Genomic DNA, 25,275 nt, shown 5'->3' with positions numbered 1-25,275 from the left:
ACGGGGTACTGATAGGGGATGATCAGCCATGATCACATTGAATGGCGGTGCTGGCATGAAGGGCCGAATGGCCTACTCCTGCACCTATTGTCTATTGTCTATTGTGTGCGCTGGTGTGTGCCGTTGGAACCCCATCTTTCGCTACACAGCGGCGCAGCGGCAGAGCTGCTGCCTTACAGGCCAGGGTTCGATCCCGACCACGGGTGCTTGTCTATACGGTTTCCCCATGAACCTGCATGGGTTTTCTCCGAGCATTTCCCCCCGCACTCCAAAGACGTACTGGTTTGTAGATTAATTGGCTTGGTATCAATGTACAATTGTCCCTAGTGGGTGTAGGATAGTGTTAGTGTGCGGGGATCGCTGGTCGGCGCGGAGTCGGTGGGCCGAAGGGCCTGTTTCCGCGCTGTATCTCTAAACTAAACTAAACTTTATGAAGCAGACGTGATGCATGGCATGAACTGAAAGTGAAAACGTACAAAAATGTGCTCGGGCGTTAGGGTTAGCACAATGTAGACAGTTCATAAGTTCCTGGGGCAGAATTAGGCCGTTCAGCCCATCAAGTCCACCATTCTATCATGGGTGATCCATCTTACCCTCTCAACCCGATTCTCCTGCCTTCTCCCCATAACCCCTGACACCCGTACTAATCAAGAATCCATCTGTCCCTGCCTGAAACATATCCATTGACTTGGCTGCCACAGCCTTCAGTGTCAATGAATTCCACAGATTCACCACCCTCTGACTAAAGGACAGTGGTGGGTTGGCATGGCTAAAGACGGCATGGTGTGAGGAGATGGGGGGTGTTGGTGCATGTGGATGAGAGGGGCAGCTAAATCTGACCTACTGTGTGTGCAGTGGGTGAGCTCAGGCCAGCCGCTAACAGTGAGAGGGCGCACTGCTCGGTCCTTCGAATGTGACGTCAGAGGTGATGTTTCACGTGAATTGTCGTGCCGGCAGTGAGCTGGATTGAAGCCTAGACCTGTAGAAACATTGGCCTGCTGATGCTGGTTTATACCAAAAATAGATACATGGTGCTGGAATAACTCAGTAGATCAGGGAGCATCTTTGGAGAAGATGGATCAGGACCCTTCTTCAGGCTGAAATGTTCTTCGGTATGAAGAAGGGTCCCGACCCCAAATGTCACCCATCCATTTTCTCCAGAGATGCTGCCTGATCCGCTGAGTAACTCCAGCACTTTGTGTCCATCTGATGTCTGGACTTCTTGTGAGATTTGTAACAAACCTGTATTGGAACTGGCACACACGAGGAACTGCAGGTGCTGGTTTACCAAAAAAGGACACAAATGCTGGAGTAACTCAGCGGGTCAGGCAGCATCTCTGGAGAACATAGAGAGGTGACGTATCAGGTCAGGAGCCTTCGTCAGACTGACAATTTGGGTCGGGACCCTACTTTAGACCCTGAGTCTGAAGAAGGATCCTAACCTGAAACATCGCCTATCCATGTTCTCCAGAGATGCTGCCTGACCCACTTTGTTACTCCAGCACTTTGTGTCGTTTACTGATTGTCATTCCTTAGCGCACTTTCGGCTTGGTCCTCGGTGCATGGGGCCAAGAGAGATCTTGTGGCCAGTGTTTGGAGTGTGCAGACGGCATTCGGAGCTTGTGTGTTTACTAACCAACAAAATTCTGTGAATGGGGTATCCAGGAAGATGCAAATCCCAAGACATGGCCCTCGGCTGATCATATTTAATTTAATCCATCCTTCCATCCGTATATATGTATATAGCGCCGCAGAATTGTGCACCTATCCCCCCCCCCCCTCTCCCTTCTGTTTTTGTTTTCTGTTTCTTGTTTTTTGTACTAAATTATATGTATGCACTGAGTACGAGCAGCTTTTAATTTCATTGTACATGTATAGTGACAATAAATGGCATATCTATATCTATCTCTATCTGGTTGGGAGAGCATTGGCTGTCCATTTTAATCAACCCCCTCAATATTCAGCTCCTTCATTTCATGATTAACCTCATGGCTTTCCGTGAGTAAAAATGCTTTGGAATTTGTGGCTTCCCTTGGATCAGATATCAAAGGAAACCAAATAGGAATGGTTCCCAGTGCCAACATAAAACTCCAACGTGGAGACCTGTATTACTAAATTTAACAAGCAATTAGTAAATAGTGATGTATATTTGGTTTCTTCTAACTGCACTACCACTTTTGGAATTGGTGAACTAGTTGAAGGTAGATAGAACTTTGCAATATTCATTAAATTGTTGAATCCGGACACTGAATTTAGCAATCAGGCAGGTAAGTGTTTCAATATAATAATAATAATAATAATAATAATAATGTTTATTTATATAGCACTTTTCAACAAAACCAGTATTTGTACCAAAGTGCTTTACAGAGATTGATTAAATTAATTGAACAGATCAAATGTCAATAAATCCATACAAAACAAAAAAGAGAAAAAAGAAAAAAGACACATAGGTGGTGATCATGTCATGGAACATAGAAACATAGAAAATAGGTGTAGGAGTAGGCCATTCGGCCCTACGAGCCTGCACCGCCATTCAATATGATCATGGCTGATCATCCAACTCAGTATCCTGTACCTGCCTTCTCTCCATACCCCCTGATCCCTTTAGCCACAAGGGCCACATCTAATTCCCTCTTAAATATAGCCAATGAACTGTGGCCTCAACTACTTTCTGTGGCAGAGAGTTCCACAGATTCACCACTCTCTGTGTGAAAAATCTGTGTGTTAAAATGTCACATCGCCTCCAGTGTTAACCATAGAAGGTGTGTAGATCATGGTATATATGTGATGGTTTTCCCATGTACAATACAACATGGAGTTAAGATGGACACATTGGAACTCCAGATGCAGGTTTACAAAAAAAGACTCAAGCGTGTTGGAGTAACTCGGCTGGTCATGCAGCATCTCTGGAGAACATAGATAGACTTATTCCTGAGATGAAGGTGCAGAATTACACTGTTCCACCCATCGAGTCTACATTCGATGCTACACAAAAATGCTGGAGAAACTCAGCGGGTGAGGCGGCATCTATGGAGCGAAGAAATAGCTGATGTTTCGGGTCGAGACCCTTCTTCATCTACTCCAACATTCGATAATGGCTAAACTATTTTCCCCATTAAACCCCATCCTCCTGCCTTGTCCCTGTCACCTTTGAAGCCCTTACTGATCAAGAACATCAGTTTCCTCTTTGAAAATACCATTTGACTTGGCCTCCACAGCCATCTGTGGCAATGAATTCCGTAGATTCACCACCTTGCTGTGAAATAAATTCTTCCTCAACTCCCTTCTAAAGGTACGTCCTTTTATTCTGAGGCTGTGACCTCTAGTCCTAGTCTCTCTGACGTTTTGGCTTGGGACATTTCTTCAGACTCAATTTAAAAGTTAGGTTTGGGAAGGGGGATGACATTGTACGTGTATCAGTCTGTAGCTGGCTGAAGTTGTCCTGGAAATCTGAAAGAGATTTACATTCTTGTAATCCACTGAAACGCCACACACAAATGCACTTCTTGGGAGGTTCTTAGTAATGGCCCTGTCCCACTGTACGAGTTCATTCAAGAGCTCTCCCGAGTTTTAAAAAAATCAAACTCGTGGTAAGCACGGAGAATGAACGTAGCGGGTACGTCAGAGCTCGGGGACGTCTCTTAGCGGCTCATGGCGCTAACGGCAGGTACTCGGGAAGACTCGCTAATGGCAGGTAAGCTCGGGAAGACTCGTGAAGATTTTTCAACATGTTGAAAAATGTCCATGAGAGCCCCGAATACTTACGAGCAGCCATTATCATAAATCTCCGCGTTCGAATCGGGGCAAACTCGGGGAACTCTTGGAATGAACTCGTACAGTGGGACAGGGCTTTAAGGATTTTCTGTTCAAGAAGGAACTGCAGATGCAAGATCGAAGGTACACAAAAATGCTGGAGAAACTCAGCGGGTGCAGCAGCATCTATGGAGCGAAGGAAATAGGCGACGTTTCGGGCCGAAACCCTTCTTCAGACGCTGAAGAAGGGTTTTGGCCCGAAACGTCGCCTATTTCCTTCGCTCCATAGATGCTGCTGCACCCGCTGAGTTTCTCCAGCATTTTTGTGTACCTTTAAGGATTTTCTAATTTTATTGGCATATTGGAAGTGCTTATATCGGGAGTTTCCCCCACCACGGGTACCATGTAATCCCGTGCTCCCTGCTCCATGGTCGGATAGTCGGCAACTAAACCGTCTCCCCCACCTGGTTTTTGCCAGGTGAGGAGGGGGCTGTGGACCCCCAGCAGGACCAAAAACAAGACCTGTCAAAAGTTGGATGAGCTCCTAGCGAGCCAACGGCCATCCACACTTCAGTAGGAGTTGCGATCACTGTCGTACATGGCATTGTAAGGCACCGTGCCCTTTGATGTTATCAACATTGATGATGATGATGATGAAAGTGCTTGGAATGTACTAAGAGCTGACTCCCCTTTGCCAATACCCCAGGCATCGTGCCCTCAATGCCCGCAGCATGCCAGCGGCCCGGTAAATGTATTTTTACCCCCAAAATATAAACTTTATTCAGAATAATAAAAAATACATACGAAACAAGAAAAGTGCAAAAACTCTTCTGACATTCTCAGCCGCTATACGTACATTCATTAGCGTTATATATTCTCAAAGCTACCCTTATACCAAGCACCCTTGCCACTTTTGTGAATGAAGGAACTGCAGATGCTGGTTTAAACTAAGATGGACACAAACTGCTGGAGTAACTCAGCGGGACAGGCAGCATCTCTGCAGAGAAGGAATGGGTGACTGAAGAAGAAGGGTCTCGACCCGAAACGTCACCAATTCCTTCTCTCCGGACATGCCGCCTGTCCCGCTGAGTTAATCCAGCATTTTGTGTCGACCCTTGCCACTCATGTGGGTTGATATTGCTTATGAGTTATACATCGTCGAAAGAGGCCCTTCGGCCCAATACGTCCATGCTGACCAAGGTGCCTTCCCTTGTTGATAACCCTACCCTTGTTTGAGGGGCGTTTCCATCAGACTCTGCCCCCCCAATGTGCAGCAGCAGAAGGTCCCTGGATGATGGTCCTCCCCCACAGAGCTGTCTGAGTCATGAATGCTTGTAGGTGAGTGGTGTCCCTCAGCTCATCTTGTCCTTTAACCCACTCCAGGTTGTTGCTTGTGTTGCCCGGAGTTTGGAATCAACGCTCACTCATTCTTCTCATTCTCTCACGGGCAGGGTGAAGAAGCAAAGAACATTCCAGGCGAGTCGGTGACGGAGGAACAGTTTGTCGACGAAGATGGCAACATCGTCACGAAGAAAGTAATGAGATTGAGTATTCTCGCGTGTATCCCAGCAATGTAGTGAATGGGGGGACACCAAGAGAAACCAAGCACCCAGTTAATGGCACAACCCAAAGATAGCACAGCAATTATTTCATTCCTTACGACACAGCATGGAAACAGGCCACTCGGCCCATCTTGTCCACACCAACCATTGATCACCCATTCACACTGGTTCTCTATTATCCCATTTCCTCATCCAAGTCAAGTCAAGTCAAGTTTTATTCGTCACTTGCACATACAGTGCAGTGAAATGAATTTGCCAGCAGCGTAAACAATTAAAATAAACACCCAATACACAATAAACATTTTACACAAACATCTACCACAGCATTCATCGCTGTGGTGGAAGGCACATTAATTTGGCCAGTCCTCCTCCATTTCCCCCCTGGTCGGGACCACAGCCCTCCGCAGCCGCCACTGCAGGCGTCCAGATGTGCAGACAAGATAAGTCCTGGACTTACGGCTCCCTACACCAGGGCTTCCCAACCTTTTTCATCCCATTTACCCCTGGCAACTTTAATAGCGCGTAACAATGTTATTTCACTTATTCATGAACAACTAATGATGAACAGATACCAGTATACCAGAACCAAACACAGTCAGTCAATGAGAAATAATATGTAGAATCCAGAATCAACAGATTTACCCCCTGGGTTGGTGAAATTTACCCCAGGTTTGGGAACCCTTGACCTACACATATTAGACTTTAAGCTTTCGAGATACAGCATGGAAACAGGCCCTTCAGCCCACCGAGACCATGCTGACCAGCGACCACACTGTAAGCTAGCACTATTCTACATACTAAGGACGTTTTTTTCCCTTTTAATCAATCCTTGTACGCCTTTGGAGTGTGGGAGGAAACCGGAGCACCCGGAGAAAACCCATGCGGGTCACAGGGGGAATGTACAAACTCCATACAGACAGCACCTGTGGTCAGGATCGAACCCGGGTCTCTGGCGCTGTAAGACAGCAACTCTACCGCTGCACCACCATGCCACCCACTAGCGGCAATGTACAGGGGCCAATTAACCTACAAACCCACACAAACCCTGAAACCTTTGAGATGTGGGAGGAAACTGGAGCAACTCTGCCCAGTAGAAATATTTAGTGGTGCAAATAACATCTTCTCGTTAAGAATGGTGTCACTGCATGGTGACCTCTACCCTTCATCTTAGCTTTGAAATGATGCCAGTGGAGTTGGCTGGAAGCCTCCTCTCCTTGGGTGACCAGGCAACCACTACACACCACTCTCAGCTCAGGGTTGTGACGTCAGCTGCTGTGGTGGGCCATTACTGATCACTGTACTGTTGGCTGTAAAGTTAGTTGGGAAATGAGAAGCAATTATAACGGCGATACACCAGTGGGGACTTGAATCTACATACTACATACTTCGATCTATACTGACCGGTCAAACCAACTCAGCAGGAGAGATGGACACAAAGTGCTGGAGTAACTCTGCGGGTCGGGCAGCATCTCTGGAGAAAAAAGATAGCTGACGTTTCAGGTCGGGACCCTTCTTCAGACGTCTGAAGAAGGGTCTCGACAGCAAAAATCACTTACCCTTTTTCTCCAGAGGAGCTGCCTGACCCGCAGAGTTACTCCAGCACTTTGTCGCATCTTCGGTATAAACCAGCATCTGCAGTTCTTTGTTTCTATACACTGCTGAGATGCAGCCTGACCTGCTGAGCCCCTCCATTGGTTTGTTTATTTTTGCTCCAGGCTACAGCAATTCCAGTCTCTCTTGTAGCTCAACATAGAAACATAGAAAATAGGTGCAGGAGTAGGCCATTTGAGCCTGCACCGCCATTCAATATGATCATGGCTGATCATCCAACTCAGTATCCTGTACCTGCCTTCTCTCCATACCCCCTGATCCCTTTAGCCACAAGGGCCACATCTAACTCCCTCTTAAATATAGCCAATGAACTGTGTGGCCTCAACTACCTTCTGTGGCAGAGAATTCCACAGATTCGCCACTCTCTGTGTGAAAAATGTTTTTCTCATCTCAGTCCTAAAAGATTTCCCCCTTATCCTTAAACTGTGTGACCCCTTGTTCTGGACTTCCCCAACATCGGGAACAATCTTCCTGCATTTACCCTGTCCAACCCCTTAAGAACTCCTCAACGTTGATAAAATTACAAGCAGAAAGGGGAAACCAGTAAGCAAGCCAAATCTCAACGCTAGATTGGTGATCATCATCTGTTAAAAGGCTCAGTCGATTTACCACCAACCACAACAAGCTGAAGCTGGAGTAGATGACTGAAGGGATACCTCCATGTCATGTTAACATCTTAAACTAATTTCTCCCCCAATACATCACATCTGGGTACCTTGGCCCTGGTGCTGCCAGATGTTGACAAGGTCTGTTCACCTGAAAATAAAAATTCATAAGTTCTTAGGCCATTCGGTCCATCAGGTCTACTCTGCCATTCAATCATGGCTGATCTATCTTTCAATCTCAAGCAGCATTCTCCTGCCTTCTTCCCACAACCCAAAGAACCTGTCGATCTCCGCCGTAAAATATCCATTGACTTGGCTTCATAAGTGATAGGAGAAAAATTAGGCCATTCGGCCCATCAACTCTACTCCGCTATTCAATCACGGCTGATCTATCTCTCCCCCTCAACCCCATTCCCTTTGCCATCTTCCCATTACCCTTGACACCCGTACTGATCGAAGTATTCTCCTGACTGTGGCGATGACTGCCACAGATTCACCACGCTTGTCTCTGTGGTGAGAGTGTACGGTTGTAAATAAAGTGAAAGTGATCATGTTTCGTTGCTATCCGCAGGTCGTTCGAAAGGTTGTTCGGAGGATCGGCCCCGGCGAAGGGAAGGAAGAGACAGTGGAGGTGCTATACCCAGATCCGTCAGACCTAGAAAATGCAGCAGATAACTTCTCAAAGTACATGTTAACAAGAGACAGCACAAACAGTAAGGTAAAGCTGACTTCAACATATTATTCACGGGACGGCTGGTGTTTGCAATGCAGCAGCCACCACATGCTCATGTCTAGGTGTTCATCTCCAGTCATGAGTGCTACACAGACTACACAGCAGACAATAGACAGAAAGTGCTGGAGTTACTCAGTGGGACGGGCAGAATCTCTGGGAAAAAAGAACAGGTGACATTTTGGGTTGGAACCCTTCCTCAGTCAAGTCAAGTCAAGTCAAGTTTATTTGTCACATACACATACGAGATGTGCAATGAAATGAAAGTGGCAATGCTCGCGGAACAACAAAACAACCAAACAAATTATAAACACAATCATAACACACATATTATTTTACATAATAAATAATAGAAGGAAAAACGTTCTGTACAGTTAGTCCCTGGACTAAGTCTGTGCTGACCTGAAACGTCACCTATTCTTTTTCTCCAAAGATGCTGCCTGACCCACTGAGTTACTCCAGCATTTTGTGTCTATCTTCAGTATATACCGGCATCTGCAGTTCCTTCCTACATACTTCCTAGCATACACATAAGAATGTCCTGAATAGTGACCACATATTCGGAGACTGATTCCAGACATCCCAGCCAGGGGGGGGAAATCAAGCTTCATCTAATACAGTATCTCCTGGTTGCTAACTAGTTGAACTCCCCTTCCCATTCCCATTCCCATTCCCATGGTGATCTTTCTTCCCTGGGCCTCCTCCATTGCCTGACTTGGTCATTGCCTGAAGGTTACATGCAAACTGGAGGAACAGCATCTCATATTCCACATGTAGCTCACAGCCTAACGGTATGAATGTTGAATTCTCCAATTTTCTGCTTCTTTTCGACACCAGTAAGCATGCACATGTTACATCTGTAATTCCTTCGCTTGATGCAACAAAATAGATTCTGGAAGCTAAATGCTGGTGGTAAATAATAGCCTACGGGGTGCTTCAAAATATCAGACTTCTAGGCAAATGTGTTGCCGCCGAGCCAACTGCACCCTGTTTCTGCCAACCCCCTCTTTTCCAAGTGGTTTGAGTTGCTAGTTCCCATTGCCTCCCGTAAAGAGGTCGGGAGGTGGAGGCTGAGCGATATGCTGAGCAATCTTCCATTCAGCCTGCAGGCCAGCTGGATAAGCACTAAGATGCTCAGTCTTAATAAGTCAGGAACTGACTAGCTCAAGAAGGCACCTTGGTTGGCATTAACGGGTTGTGCCGAAGGGCCTGTTTCTGTGGCGTGTAACTCATGTTCATAAGTTACAGGAGCAGGATTAGGCCATTTGGCCCATCAGGTCCACTCTGCCTTTCAGTCGTGGCTGATCTATCGTTCCCCATTCTCCTGCCTTCGCCCCATAACCCCTGACACCCACACTAATGAAAAATCTATCAATTTCTGCCTTAACAATATCCATTGACTTGGCCTCCACAGCCTTCTGTGGCAATGAATTCCACAGATTCACCACCCTCGGACTAAAGAAATTCTTCCTCATCTCCTTTCTAAATTGTACATCCTTTTATACTGAGGCTAATGGCCTAATTCTGCTCCTGTGCTGTGTCTTATGGTCTTATGAATAGATGCCAAATATCATGCAGATGCTTTAAAACACTCACCAAGTAAACTCTGACTGTTGTTTAAAGTAGGCCCTCTCAATGAGAGGATATTCCATCTGCACCATTTCTGTTCAGTTCCATCTGGTACTCAAGTTACTGGCAGGTTCACCGCACACCATTATCTCGTGGTTCTATTGGTGATTCAGGAAGTCCAAGGGTCATATTGTGCCTCAAACCATCAGATTACAGAAGCTGCCATTTCTTGTTTCCATTTTCTCCTTTTCAATCTTTCTTCTTTAAGTTTTCTTTGTCTTCCTGGGTTTGCAGAGATAGCAGAAGCTTGGCTGGTGGGTGAGCAGGCTGGGGGGGCATCAACTACAATGAGGCAGTCTATTTCAGCGGGCCGTGTATGGGGAATGAAGTCCTGGTTGAACGTGGAAATTCTGTTTCCCCTTCACCCTGTTTTTTCCCTTTTGACAGTGGCTGAGATCACAGCTGTTCAAATATCCCATTTGCCAAGTCAATGAACGCAGTCCAAATAACCCACAACTAGCGGAGGTTGTCGGTGGGGAGACCACCCTCCCGAATTCTCCATCGCTGTCTTTAGACTTTAGAGGTACAGTACAGATTCAAGCCCTTTGGCCCACCGAGTCCGCGCCAACCAGCGATCACCCCGTACACTAGTTCCATCCTACAAACTAGGGACAATTTGCAGAATAGACAATAGACAATAGGTGCAGGAGTAGGTGCAGGAGTAGGCCATTCGGCCCCTCGATCCAGCACCGCCATTCAATATGATCATGGCTGATCTACAAACCTGCATGCCCTTGGAGTGTGGGAGGCAACCGGAGCACCCCGTGTGGTCACGGGGAGAACGTACAAACTCCGTACAGACAGCGGCCGTAGTCAGGATCGAACCCGGGTCTCTGGCGCTGTAAGCCAGCAAACCTACCGCCGTGCCGCCCGGCACAATGGCCAAGTCAGACCAGATCACAAGGTCTTATTAATAGCTGTTGAGTGGGGCCAGTTTGCGATCGAGTTGCTAAGTGTGGCATCATCAGCAGTAAAACATGGAATGTTTGGGTGGAAGGTTATTGATGTGAATATATGCTACAATGTGCGTGCATGTGTGTGTGTGTACTTACTGTGTATATGCTCTGTGTGCATGGGGAAGGGTAGTTATATATGTCAACTGATGTTTGCATATGCACATTGCTGTGTGTATGTATGTGAATGCTATGTATATATATACACATGTACTTTTCTTTATATATGTATATGTATTCATGTGCGTGCCCTTAGTTTCATTTTCTCTTTCCTTCATTTTGTCTGTCTTACCCACTGTGATTTACTTTCTCTTTCCATTCACTGTCTGTGCCTGTGTCTCTGTGTTGTCACAAACCTGTTGTCTCCGCTGCCTCACATTCAGCTGGGAGAGAGGGATAGTGCCTTGTACAATGAATGGATTCATAGTCGAATGGGCACGCAGATTGTGAAGAAAATCAGCTCGGACATGAATACGTCAAAGCAGTGATTTAGGGATGATGGCACAAAGGTAACTCATGTACAACTGGAATTCTAAGAAAGACATTCTCGCCCATCATTTTCTCGTTTAATTCCTTTGTGCTTTTAAGCAAAAGGCTAAACATCACAGTTCACTGTACTGTAAGGATACAGAGTTGACCATGTACTTACAGAACTGAACTCGGGCAAATGTCATGTGTGCTGTGCTCTCTCCCGTAACACACAGCCATGTTACTCCTTTCCTAAAGGCACCCATGTTAGACTTTCTCATCTCTAATCCTCTCCTAACAAGAGCTTTATATCCATCACTGACAGAGCACGGGTTTGCATGGCATCGAAAGACCGATTACTAAACGACAAGGCTCCGTTGAAATCACTGACTCAGTAGCTGCAAGGTTCTTTCTAAAACACTAGGATGTATTGAAAAGTCATCTTTTATGACCTTCAACCTCTTCCCAAACGTTGAACATTTCTTCAACCTCTATCAAACATTAACCTGAATCTGAATAAAAACAGAAGATTTCTGCAGCGTTTGGATTGCTCAAATCAGTGTAGTCAGGTCAACTCAAGTCACATTTATTTATATAGCACATTTAAAAAACAACTCTCGTTGGCCAAAGTGCTATACATTTGTTATAAGAATAGCACAACAAAACAAACTAAAGACATATATATATGTTAGCTCACTCAGAGGACGTCAGGAAAGGCTTGGGAGTATAGATAAGTCTTTAGTCTTGACTTAAAAGAGTCGATGGAGGGGGCAGTTCTGATGGGAATTGGGATGATGCTGTTTCATAGAAACATAGAAATTAGGTGCAGGAGTAGGCCATTCGGCCCTTCGAGCCTGCACCGCCATTCAATATGATCATGGCTGATCATCCAACTCAGTATTCCGTACCTGCCTTCTCTCCATACCCCCTGATCCCCTTAGCCACAAGGGCCACATCTAACTCCCTCTTAAATATAGCCAATGAACTGTGGCCTCAACTACCCTCTGTGGCAGAGAGTTCCAGAGATTCACCACTCTCTGTGTGAAAAAAGTTCTTCTCATCTCGGTGTTCCACAGTCTAGGGGCTGCAACCGCAAAGGCGCGGTCGATCGCCCCTGAGCTTATGCCTAGACCGCGGGATATTCAGCAGCCCCAAGTCAGCCGATCTGAGGGGCCTGGAGGTGGAGTGGTGGGTGAGAAGACTTTTTATGTAGGTGGGGGCAGGACAAGCCCATTGAGGGCTTTGTAGACATGGAGGAGGATCTTGAAGTTTATACGGAACGGCATAGGGAAGCCAGTGGAGAGAGGCCAGAATCGGGGTGATGTGGTCCTGAGTGTAGTTCTGAGCGGCTCCATTCCGTACACTATCTCTGTCCACAGTGTCAGGCCATTTAAGACATATATGCAACACTTGTCATTTTTATATCAGTGTCGGTCTGCAAAATAATTTATCAATTTAAATAAGCGTTTTGTTCAGACCATTGGATGAAATATGAAAAATATGTTCTAACCAAACACGAGTGTGAGATTTAAATGAATGGACGCAGTATTTCAGAACCATGTCCATTGGTTAAAGTGTGTGACAGAGATGGTGTCATTCTCCAAAGCCTTCTGCATGGCTGCAACAGAGAGCTTTAAATTAAGTAGACAAAAGTGCTGGAGAAACTCAGCGGGTGCAGCAGCATCTATGGAGCGAAGGAAATAGGCAACGTTTCGGGCCAAAACCCCATCTTCAGACTGAAGGAAATAGGCAACGTTTCGGGCCAAAACCCTTCTTCAGACTGAAGGAAATAGGCAATGTTTCGGGCCAAAACCCTTCTTCAGACTGAAGGAAATAGGCAACGTTTCGGGCCGAAACCCTTACGGGTTTCAGCCCGAAACGTTGCCTATTTCCTTCGCTCCATAGATGCTGCGGCACCCGCTGAGTTTCTCCAGCACTTTTGTCTACCTTCGATTTTTCCAGCATCTGCAGTTCCTTCTTAAGGATAAAGGGGAAATCCTTTAAAACCGAGATGAGAAGAACTTTTTTCACACAGAGAGTTGTGAATCTGTGGAATTCTCTGCCACAGAGGGTAGTTAGGCCAGTTTCATTGGCAACTTAAGAGGGAGTTAATGTGGCCTTTCAGCCATCAAGGGTCTATGCTGACTAGTGACTCACTGGTTCAGCCTGATCCTTCAGGCACTAGGGGGTCCCATTTTACTAGAACGCCTTAAATTAATTAGCCTAGAGACCTGGAAACAGGCCCTTCGCCTTTGGAGTCTGTGCTGACTAGTGATCCCAGTTCTATCCTTCACCTAGGGGTGCAGAACTGTACAGACCTGGCCTTTGAGTGTGGAACCCAGTTCGATCCTGACCACGGGTGCTATCCATACCGAGTTTGTACCTTCTCCTTGTGCATGGGTAGGTTTTCTCCAGCTGCTCCGGTTTCCTCCATCCTCCGACGACATACAGGTATGTAAGTTAATTTGCAGCAGGAGAAAACCCACGTGGTCACAGGGAGGACGTGCAAACACCTTCAAGACAGCACATGTAGTTGGAATTGAACCCAGGTCTGTGGCAATGGAAGGCAGCAACTCATACCACTGTCTCACCCCGATATGTGATGGACATGGAAACATAGAAAATAGGTGCAGAAGTACTCCATTACGTCCTTCAAGCCTGAACCGCCATTCAATATTATCTTTGTTGATCATCCAACTCAGATTCCTGTACCTGCCTTCTCTCCATACCCCCTCATCCCTTTAGCCACCAGGGCCACATCTAACTCCTTCTTAAATATAGCCAATGAACTGTGGCCTCAACTACCTTCTGTGGCAGAGAGTTCCAGAGACTCGCTACTCTCTGTGTGTGAAAAATGTTTTCCTCATCTCGGTCCTAAAAGATTTCCCCTTATCCTTAAACTGTGTGACCCCTTGTTCTGGACTTCCCCAAAATCGGGAACAATCTTCCTGCATCTAGCCTGTCCAACCCCTTACGAATTTTGTAAGTTTCTATAAGAATATATTTATTGAGATGTTTTTGCAGAGGGTAGATATGTTTTCTCTGACCTTTCCATCTCTTGAACTCTTATGTTTCCAAGTGTTGCTCGGCTAATTGCTTAATCTATGCCCGTAAAGCGATAGGCAATGCTGAGAAATACGTTCCATCACATCCATAAATACCCCACAATGTGATGTCTCTTGCTGATCTATTTGCGTCTAGCCGAGAGCTGTGGAGATCAGGTTCAAACCGAAGGAGGGACTTGAGATTTGACCGTAAATCTTAACATATTAAATGGTAAATGGTAAAAAGAAAATCTAGAATGCGACTGAATGATGTGAATGAATAAAATAATTAAAATCAGATACAAATATCATAATTCTACATGTCTCTAAACTAAACTTCAGACACAAGAAGGGTCCCGACCCGAAGCATCACCCATTCCTTCTAACCATATAACCATATAACAATTACAGCACAGAAACAGGCCATCTCGGCCCTACAAGTCCATGCCGAACAACTTTTTTCCCTTAGTCCCACCTGCCTGTACTCATACCATAACCCTCCATTCTCTTCTCATCCATATGCCTATCCAATTTATTTTTAAATGATACCAACGAACATGCCGCCACCACTTCCACTGGAAGCTCATTCCACACCGCTACCACTCTCTGAGTAAAGATGTTCCCCCTCATGTTACCCCTAAACTTCTGTCTCTTAATTCTGAAGTCATGTCCTCTTGTTTGAATCTTCCATCTTCTCAAAGGGAAAAGCTGATCCACATCAACTCTGTAGATCCAGAGATGCTGCCTGTCCCACTGAGTTACTCCAGCATTTTTGTTCTGTCATCATTCTCCGCAGTGTTTAGAGATTGGAATCCAGACCTCAATAATGTTGATTTGCAAATTAATTTAATAAAAGACACACTTGGAAAGTAAGGAGAGCTCTGATATAAACATAGACATTCATAGAAACATAGAAATTAGGTGCAGGAGTAGGCCATTCGGCCCTTCGAGCCTGCACCGCCATTCAATATGATCATGGCTGATCATCAACTCAGTATCCCGTACCTGCCTTCTCTCCATACCCTCTGATCCCCTTGGCCACAAGGGCCACATCTAACTCCCTCTTAAATATAGCCAATGAACTGGCCTCAACTACCCTCTGTGGGAGAGAGTTCCAGAGATTCACCACTCTCTGTGTGAAAAAAGTTCTCCTCATCTCGGTTTTAAAGGATTTCCCCCTTATCCTTAAGCTGTGACCCCTTGTCCTGGACTTCCCCAACATCGGGAACAATCTTCCTGCATCTAGCCTGTCCAACCCCTTAAGAATTTTGTAAGTTTCTATAAGATCCCCTCTCAATCTCCTAAATTCTAGAGAGTATAAACCAAGTCTATCCAGTCTTTCTTCATAAGACAGTCCTGACATCCCAGGAATCAGTCTGGTGAACCTTCTCTGCACTCCCTCTATGGCAATAATGTCCTTCCTCAGATTTGGAGACCAAAACTGTACGCAATACTCCAGGTGTGGTCTCACCTGGAGTATTGCATTCCTTTACAAGTCGTTCATTGGAATGAAGTATTTTAGTAATCACACAATTGAAGAAGGGTCTCGACCCGAAAAGCCACCTATTCCTTTTCTCCAGCGATGCTGCCTGTCCCGCTGAGTTACTCCAGCTTTTTGTGTCTATCTTTGGTTTAAACCAGCATCCGCAGTTACTTCCTACACATGATTACGTTTTGTTTAGTTTAGAAATACAGAGCGGAAACAGGTCCTTCGGCCCATCGAGCCCGTGCCGACCAGCGATCCCCGCACATTAATATCATCCCACACGCACAAGGGACACTTTTACACCTACAGCCAACTAGCCTACAAACCTGTACGTCTTTGGAGTGTGGGAGGAAAGTGAATATCTCGGAGAAAATCCACACGGTCACAGGGAGAACGTGCAAACTCCATACAGACAGTATTCTTTACTGTCTCCATACAGACAGTATCGAACCCGGGTCTCAGGCGCTGTAAGGCCCAACTAGCCTTACTGTTGCACCACCGAGCCAACAATTAAAACATCTTTGAACTATCTGAGAGAGTGCTGATGGCTAAAATAATCAGTGAAAGTGTATTCTACCAAACCATGCATGGGCTTGCACATGGTGTGACTAAAGGGCCTGTCCCACTTGGGCGTTATTTGCACGTCAATTACGCGATATAATTTACGCGTCAGGATGCACGACGCGGGCATGGCGTGCATGGCGCATGGTGAGACGTGGTGGTGTAAGCAGTGACGTGCGATAGCGAGCGGTGCCCCAGGATTTGGGGATTCTCACAATCCTCGCACGCACCTGAGTGACACGCAAATGACCCCCTAGTGGGACAGGCCCTTAAATTGATTTTTGTTTTCTACCTAAACCCCACCCGCTAATTCTGCACCGTTTTATTTTTCAGGATACTGTATCTACAACACGGCCTTGACAAGAAGAAGCAGGCAGACTGGGGGGCTGTGAGAGGAAAAAGACTTTACATTAGGCTACAGGCATGATTTCTATAGGAGAGTTACTATTATCAATTAGCATGATTGACTGTCAAAGCATGTACCCTGTTGTACCGCCTAAAGGACTGAATGATAATTATTGTCACAGAGCTGGGAGGTACCCCACCTACAGAATAAGCCTGAACGATACCAGGGTCGGATCTCAACAGCAATATCAAATCAAAATTCAGTCGCTTTAATGCTCACATTTTTAATTGGGTTTTAAATAGCAAGTAGAGTTTTCAATACAATTGTTTTGCTGTACATGATTAACATAATACTATGCAAAAAAAAAATAACAGCAATGCACTGCAATATATTCAACAGTTGTCTGGGTAGGTACCAAACCAGCTGTATAAAAGACAACTTTAGTTGGCATCAAATGCTTCTCTTACTTTTCCTTTTTTGCTGGCCCACCGCTAATTCCTTGGAGTACAAAATTGTGCTTTGTAGCTTTTAAATTCTGCTACTCTATTTTTTTAAAGAATTTCCTGTAAGATTTGTGTTTGGTTTGAATATTTGTCCTATTCCAGAAGAGGGCAGCTCTCTATGTTCTAAGTATTAAACAGTAAAGAACCACTGTGTCCGTTTCTCCGTTGAAGCCTGCTCACAACTGGGACCAGACAGCGTCAGGTTTTGAACTGAAGCTGAACGCAGGAGGTTTAATTTCCTCTGTTCAATCTCTGGTTCATCTCCACCTTTGTGTCTGGGAGTGCAGATAGTCATTTAACCTATATTCTCGAACCACCACAATTCTTGCTTTTTAACACGTGAGACGATTTTTCCTGTTTGGTTTTTGTGTCTCACGATGTGGGATTGTTATTACTTCAGGTTTTCAAAGTACTATTCATCACCAGCAGTACTGGCTTCAAAATGCAAGCCACAACACCCTCTTAATCTATGCTCTCCGGGAACTATTGTGGGACATACGTGATCACTAGTTCCTGGTTCATTGTCAAGTTACATTGTATGTGTGACTGTGTTCACCTGTGTGAACCTATGTATTTTACAGAGAGCAACCCGAGAGAATTAAAGTCCGCTCACAGTTCCTTGGACTGGTGGTTGCCTCCCATACCCATTCTGAAAGGGAATTTAAATTTGTTTTCCGGGACGCAGGCAAGGCAGGCCATCTCTCGCTTGCTTTTGAAGAACAAGTGGGGTCTACAGAAGAGCTAAATGTTGACCATGTTTGTGCAGTGCAAGACGTCCAGCCAGATCGGAGCTCCTTCCAGAAAGGACATTGTCGTCAGCTTCACCTCTGCTGTCAGAAAAGGACACCAAGTACTGGTGTAACTCCATGGGTCAAGCAGCATCTCTGGAGAACATGGATAGGTGACGTTTCGGGACAGACAGTCCGAAGAAGGGTCCCGATCCGAAACGTTCTCCAGAGATGATGCTATCTGACCCCTCTGTTACTCCAATACTTTGTGTCCTCTCTTCTTCACTCATTCATTCCTCATTCAATCAATCATCCATTCATTCAATCATTCATTCATTCCATTCATTCAATCATTCATTCATTCATTCAATTAATTCATTCATTCAATCATTCATTCATTCATTCATTCATTCATTCATTCATTCAAATCATACATTCATTCATACATTCATTCTGCTGTCACCAACTTTACATTGCCAGAGTTTTAAACTGTATTTAAAATTTCAAACAATCCTGCACTCTTGTGTTTAAGGAGGAACTGCAGATGCTGGAAAATCGAAGGTACACAAAAATGCTGGAGAAACTCAGCGGGTGCAGCAGCATCTATGGAGCGAAGGAAATAGGAAACGTTTCGGCCCGAAACGTTGCCTATTTCCTTCGCTCCATAGATGCTGCTGCACCCGCTGAGTTTCTCCAGCATTTTTGTGTACCTGCACTCTTGTGTTCTGGACAATCAGTCCATGACTGTTGCCGTCGGCATCAATACACGGGATGCAGGAACGGATGGTGAATTTCCTCAGGAATGTCTGTTTAACAGGTTCTGCGTTTTTCCCAACTAATTGGTAGGTTTCCTCATTCTCCCTTGTTCCTTGCTTGATTGCCTTGTTCTCTGGTTTGGTTATTTCCCATTTGTCACCACGCTGTTGTGTGGCTGCCCATCATGTGATGGCTTGAAAGCGACACTATTCCACGTCACAGCTGAAGTGAAAGTGGCTTGCCCTTGGGGAGAGTGGAGAGAGGGATGCAGGAGGGGAGCAGGCTGGATATGGTTGAATCTGACCATGGATGCAGCCTCGAGTGATGTAGCAGCTGCCTGTGTCTGAAATCATCTGGAGTGCAGTGTAGGTTTAGTTTAGTTCAGAGATACAGAAGAAAAACAGGCACTTTGGTCCACTGAGCCATTAACACTATCCTACGCACATTAGGGACAATTTACATTTTATACCAAGCCAATTAACTTACAAACCTGTATGTCTTTGGAGTTTGGGAGGAATCCGAAGATCCCGGTGAAAACCCCACGCAGGTCAGGGGGAGAACGTAGAAACTCCGTACATCCACCACCCGTAGTCAGGATCGAACCTGGGTCTCAGGCGCTGTAAGTGCTGCAAGGCAGCAACTACCGCTGCGCCACTGTAAGTGGCAGGTTGGGTTTATCCACTGGCGATGCTGTACCAGCTGCCTATCCCAAGGAGATCACTGGAAATGAGAATCCAAGAAACTTCAGAAAAACACAGATGACAGGTGAATTTGTGAAAAGTGAGAATTAGCCCCAGCCTCTCAGTAAACCTTAACTGCATCAGTGGCAATGGATGGGGTTGTGAAGTAGCCCATCAGTAGTGACAACAAGCTTGTAATTGCTTGTCTCAGCTGACATTCAGTATAGTTTGGTGATACAGCGTGAAAACAGGCCCTTCAGCCCACCGAGTCTGCGCCGACCAACAATCACCCCATATACTAGTTCTATCCTATACTCTAGGGACAATTTACAGAAGCCAATTAACCTCTAAACCCATACATCTTTGAAATGTGGGAGGAAACCGGAGCATTTGGAGAAAAGTCACGGGGAGAACGTATGTACTCTGAAGAAGGGTCTTGACCAGAAACGTCACCTATTCTCTCCAGAGATGCTGCCTGTCCTGCTGAGTTACTCCGGCATTTTGTGTCTATCTTTGACTTGAACTGATGTTGTTGCCCAGTGAATAACTATGTGCAGAAGACTTAGAGCTCAGTGGCGATGTCTTCATCTCAGTGGACAAGGACTAGTGCTTGTGTGACCATGGTGGGTCATAAACTTTGTAAAGATCGAGCTGTTAACTCGTGCTGCCTTTTGATGTCCCAAATCACACATAGTCCATCAAGGACAATTTAGGAAATGTGCCCACTATTGCAGGGTGGCAAGAACAGTAGCTATGTGATAACACCAACATACAAAGCCCACATTGGCCCTACAAGCATCAACGCAGTAAAAATGTCTATTTCTTCAGCAAGGAAGTGTAAGCCAGAATTAATCCATCCTTAGATAAGTGTGGGCTTGTGCAGTTCATGTAACTGAATGAACACAGCAGGCATTGGCCCTCTGATAGAGAGTGGATGTGGAGAGGATGATTCCACTAGTGGGAGAGTCCAGGACTGGATACCATAGCTTCAGAATGAAAGGACGCAACTTTAGAAAGGAGACGAGGGGGAATTTCTTTACGGAAGATGGTGAATCTGTGGAATTCATTGCCACAGAAGGCGGTAGAGGCCAAGTCAATGGATATTTTTAAAGTGGAGATTGATAGATTCTTGATTAGTGTGGGTGTCAGGGGTTATGGGGAGAAGGCAGGAGAATGGGGTTGAGAGGGAAAAGATAGATCAGCCATGATTGAATGGCAAGGTAGGCTGATGGCCTAGTCCTGCTCCAACAACTTATGATGTACAACCCAGCTTTGATTGCTCCTTGATGTTGAGAATGGAGAGCTTCTAAACCTGTCAGAAACATAAAATCAACCAGTAGGTAGTTGAATGGTGACTAGGTGTAAGAAAGAACTGCAGATGCTGGTTTAAATCGAAGGTAGTCACAAAATGCTGTAGTGATTCAGGGGGACATGCAGCATCTCCGGAGAGAAGGAATGGTTACCAACTTAATAGGATTTTTTCAGTATTTTATCAAAATATAATTAATAATTAAAAATTAAATGCATAAAAAGTGGCGATTAAATGGCACTGGGGGTGTGGCGTGTGCCAGATTTCACAGAGGCTGTGGGGAAGTGAAGTTCTGACATATTGCAAAGAACATTCCTTGGAGGTTTAGAAGTTCACATTACACCAGGCAATGGATAGACCCAACTTCCTGCAGAGGTGACCTTGCATTACCACTTCCACCAGTAGGGGGTGCTCTCTGTGTAGGAAGGAACTGCAGATGCTGGTTTACACCGTAGATAGACACAAAATGCTGGAGTAACTCAGCGGGACAGGCAGCATCTCTGGATAGAACGAATGGGTGGCGTTTCGTGTCGAGACAATCTGAAGAAGGGTCTCGACCCTAAACGTCACCCATTCCTTCTATCCGGAAATGCTGCCTGTCCCGCTGAGTGACTGCAGCATTTTGTGTCTATCTAGTGGGGTACACTTCAGCTGATTTTCCAGCGAGTGGCAGGGATGTAAAGAACAGGGGCACCATCTTCCTCTGGCTCATGCTCCATCCCACCATGAGATGGCAGTGGTAAAAAATACGATGAGCCCGTCTTCAGGAAAGACATTAAGAGCATCCTGGAGGGCATGGGACATAGGTTTAAGGTGAGAAGGGAAAGTTTTGATAGAAACCATAGGGGTAAGTTTTCACACTGTGGGTATATGGAACGAGCTGCCAGAGAAGGTAGTTGAGGCAGGTGCTATCACAACATTTGGACAGGTACATTGATAGGAAAGGTTTAGAGGGATATGGGCAGGTGAGGCTAGCGTAGATGGGGCATCTTGGTCGGCATGGTAAATTTGTGCTGAAAGGCCTGTTTCCATGCTCTATGACTATGAATGAAGTGGAATCTTAACTCCCAGCTGCTCAGGCCTGCCCCTGCAGACCAGTCCATGAATTGCATGCTTGCGTTGCACTTCACAGTGACCTCCTCCATATCATGACTGGATTTTCAACAAAAGGCCATGGAGTCAGACTAGGGGTCATCCTGCTCCATGGTGCAATTTTCAGGCGATATAGTTTGAGTTGAAAGCCAGAAGCAATATTTTTCAATGTGCTCACAGCAATCTCGCTTCCTCCAAAGAGCCATAGCTGTACGCAAAGCAATCGACCCTTATACTCTCTGAATAATAGTGGCTGGGATTCCTGATCCTGGCCAGTGTGAGTTAGTGCTTCAGACTGTCTGTATTAACCCCTGGGTTTAATTACTTTAGCTGAATGTTTGTACTCCATGTTTATGTCAACAAAATAGAGAGAGTACAGAGGAGATTTACTAGAATGTTGCCTGGGTTTCAACAACTAAGTTACAGAGATAGGTTGAATAAGTTAGGTCTTTATTCTCTGGAGCGCAGAAGGTTAAGGGGGGACCTGATAGAGGTCTTTAAAATGATGAGAGGGATGGACAGAGTTGATGTGGACAAGCTTTTCCCTTTGAGAATAGGGAAGATTCAAACAAGAGGACATGACTTCAGAATTAAGGGACAGAAGTTTAGGGGTAATATGAGGGGGAACTTCTTTACTCAGAGAGTGGTAGCGGTGTGGAATGAGCTTCCAGTGGAAGTGGTGGAGGCAGGTTCATTGGTATTTAAAAATGAATTGGATAGGCATATGGATGAGAAGGGAATGGAGGGTTATGGTATGAGTGCAGGCAGGTGGGACTAAGGGGAAAAAACATTTGTTCGGCACGGACTTGTAGGGCCGAGATGGCCTGTTTCCGTGCTGTAATTGTTATATGGTTATATGGTTACTCCAGTGAGGACTAGTTCAAGGCCCCAGCTTCACCTGTTGTCAGGGGTGTTTGTGACTTCACCTTCTGACATCTGGGCTCGCAGCAAAGATCTGCTGCCTGTATCCTTCACTATGGTAAGGGGACACAAACTGCTGCGATAAATGGTACATGTCAGGGATAAGACGGTAGAGTGGTGCAGCGGGTAGAACTACTGCCGTGTAGCACCAGAGACCCGGGTTCGATCTTGACCTCAGGTGGAGTCTGTGTGGAGTTTGCGCATTCTCCCTGTGACCACGTGGGTTTCCTCTGGGTGATCCGGTTTCCTCTCACATGCCAAAGGCAGCATCTATGGAGCGAAGGAAATAGGCAATGTTTCGGCCCGAATTATTTCCTTCGCTACACAGATGCTGCCGCACCCGCTGAGTTTCTCCAGCACTTTTGTCTACTTTCGATTTTCCAGCATCTGCAGTTCCTTCTTAAACATGATAAATAAGCACATGGGTTACAGTGGATGGCCTTGGTGAATTAAAAACTTGTAACGGTATGAAATGACAAAAAAAACAATGATCCCCTTCAACCTGTGTCTTGGGTCAAGTACAGCCAATTCCTTATCCCATTAGTCCCACAAGGAATGTCCTGGAATCCTTAGACAGACACAACAGGCTGGAGTAACTTAGCGGGTCAGGTAGCATCTCCTGGGAAAAGGAATAGTTGATGTTTTGGGTGGAGATCCTTCTTCAGACCTGAAATGTCACCTATTCCTTTTCCCAGAGATGCTGCCTGACCCTCTGGCTTACTGCAGCCTTTTGTGCCTGTCTTTGGTTTAAACCAGCATCTGCTGTTCCTCCCGACACAGTATGCCTGCTGAATCCTTGCTCCATAAAGGCAAGGGGACAAGGGAAGTGTGTACCAAGCTTCCTCAATGTGTCTTTGCATCATGCTTTTACGTCCATTGAACTTAGCCCCTACATACGCACCAGTATGGCACACAGGTTAAACAAGCTCTTTAAAAACCTCTGGGCCATTTTGACCTCTGAGGAGTTGAAAGTGGTGAATCTGTGGAATTCATTGCCACAGAGGCCAGTGGAGGCCGTCATTGCATATTTTTAAGGCAAAGGTCGATAGATTTTTCATTAGTACGGGTGTCAAGAGTTATGGGGAGAAGGCAGGAGAATGGGGCTAGGAGGGAGAGATAGATCAGCCATGATTGAATAGTGGAGTAGACTCGATGGGCCGAATGGCTTAATTCTGCTCCTATGACTTATGAACATGAAACCTGAAGTTTAAGGTTCAATTGCAAGGCTTGATTGGAGAAAAGGAAAGACTGTGTTAATTATGCACAATTGAAAGAGATGTTCTAGTTCACTTATAGCAATAATACAACAAATCCATCTCGGCTTCTTTACACACCTTCAAATTGTGGCTGCAGAGTTGTTGGTAAGCTTGGAATTCACACATTCCACTTGCCCAGCAGCTTGAAATAAGTGATTGGGGGCCAGCACCTGGAATTTTCAGCATAAAGCTGATTTTCGTTAATGGCCCTGTCCAATACCAGGATATCCATGTTCAAAACGGGACCCAAATGGCTGGCTTGCAGCTACACAATTGCACTGTGCACTGAGGAGCCTCATTAAGACTTGTAATGGTGAGCGCTCTGAGTGTGCGCAGGTGAAGGACTCATGGTGGGAGTGAGAGGGGAAGAGTACTGCACTGTGCGAGTTAGTGGAGAATGAATAGGTGGTAGATGGAGTACAGGCTGGTACGGAATTGTATTAATCTTATAGCATCTTACTGTAAGAAATGCTTCAGCACTTGCACAGAACTTTTATCAATCATCACCAGGAATGTTTAGGCACTGTGACTGCTAATCAGGTATAAAGCAATGGCTGTATTAGATATTAAATTGTAGAATGCTGATAATCAGTGAAATCTCCCTGGCACAGCTTTTTAGAATTTTACCAATGCCTCCTGGGTTTTTTTTAATCGTTGTTGTGAAGAGAAGCCTTTTGAATTAGATTTACCTATATCAAAGAATTGTATAAAAGAAAATAAGTTTAACAGAAAAAGCCATTTCTCTGTACACCAGCTGAATACTTTAAAAAAGAAATTAAAGGAGTTATTTAAAACATTTGACTCTCAAGAAGCTTTTGTTCTGTGTACACCGATGTTCAATATTTTAATATTTATTGATAGTTATGGGTGGCATGGTGGTGCAACGATAGAGTTGCTGCCTTACCACGCCAGAGACCCGGGTTTGATCCTGATTACGGGTGCTGTCTGTACGGAGTTTGTACGTTCTCCCCGAGACCTGCTCCGGGTGCCCCGGTTTCCTCCCACACTCCAAAGACGTACAGGCTTGTAGGCTAATTGGCTTAGATAAAATTGTAAATTGACCCTAGCATGTGTGGGATCGTGGTGTTAGTGTGCGGGGATTGTTGGTCAGTGTGGACTTGGTGGGCCTGTTTCCACGTTTAGTTAAATGGGTTCAGACAGGAAGTCACAACGCAGTACCATTGATATCCAAGCTTAGTTCTTAGTTTGATAGACACAAACTGTTGGAGTAACTCTGGGGATTAGGAGTATCTCTGGGGATTAAGAATAGCTGACATTTTGG

At 45.4% G+C, this 25,275-nt stretch overlaps 1 protein-coding gene across 1 annotated transcript in view; it reads left to right on the top strand.

Annotated features, from left to right (window-relative positions):
• The window catches only part of LOC129713324 (ankyrin-1-like), a 135,106-nt gene extending 117,706 nt beyond the window's left edge, over positions 1-17,400 (top strand). Inside the window, exons 43-46 of the mRNA XM_055662297.1 lie at positions 5,205-5,288; positions 8,103-8,249; positions 11,227-11,352; positions 16,736-17,400. Coding sequence (XP_055518272.1) covers positions 5,205-5,288; positions 8,103-8,249; positions 11,227-11,331 — 336 coding nt within the window. The 3' untranslated portion in view covers positions 11,332-11,352; positions 16,736-17,400. The remainder of the gene's footprint in view (positions 1-5,204; positions 5,289-8,102; positions 8,250-11,226; positions 11,353-16,735) is intronic.
• Positions 17,401-25,275: the final 7,875 nt, after the last annotated feature.

Source organism: Leucoraja erinacea, chromosome 35 (genome assembly GCF_028641065.1).
Source record: "Leucoraja erinacea ecotype New England chromosome 35, Leri_hhj_1, whole genome shotgun sequence".
Classification (NCBI taxonomy): Eukaryota; Metazoa; Chordata; class Chondrichthyes; order Rajiformes; family Rajidae; genus Leucoraja; species Leucoraja erinaceus.
Note: the sequence above shows the minus strand (reverse complement) of the source record. Positions and strands in the feature narration are given on the sequence as shown.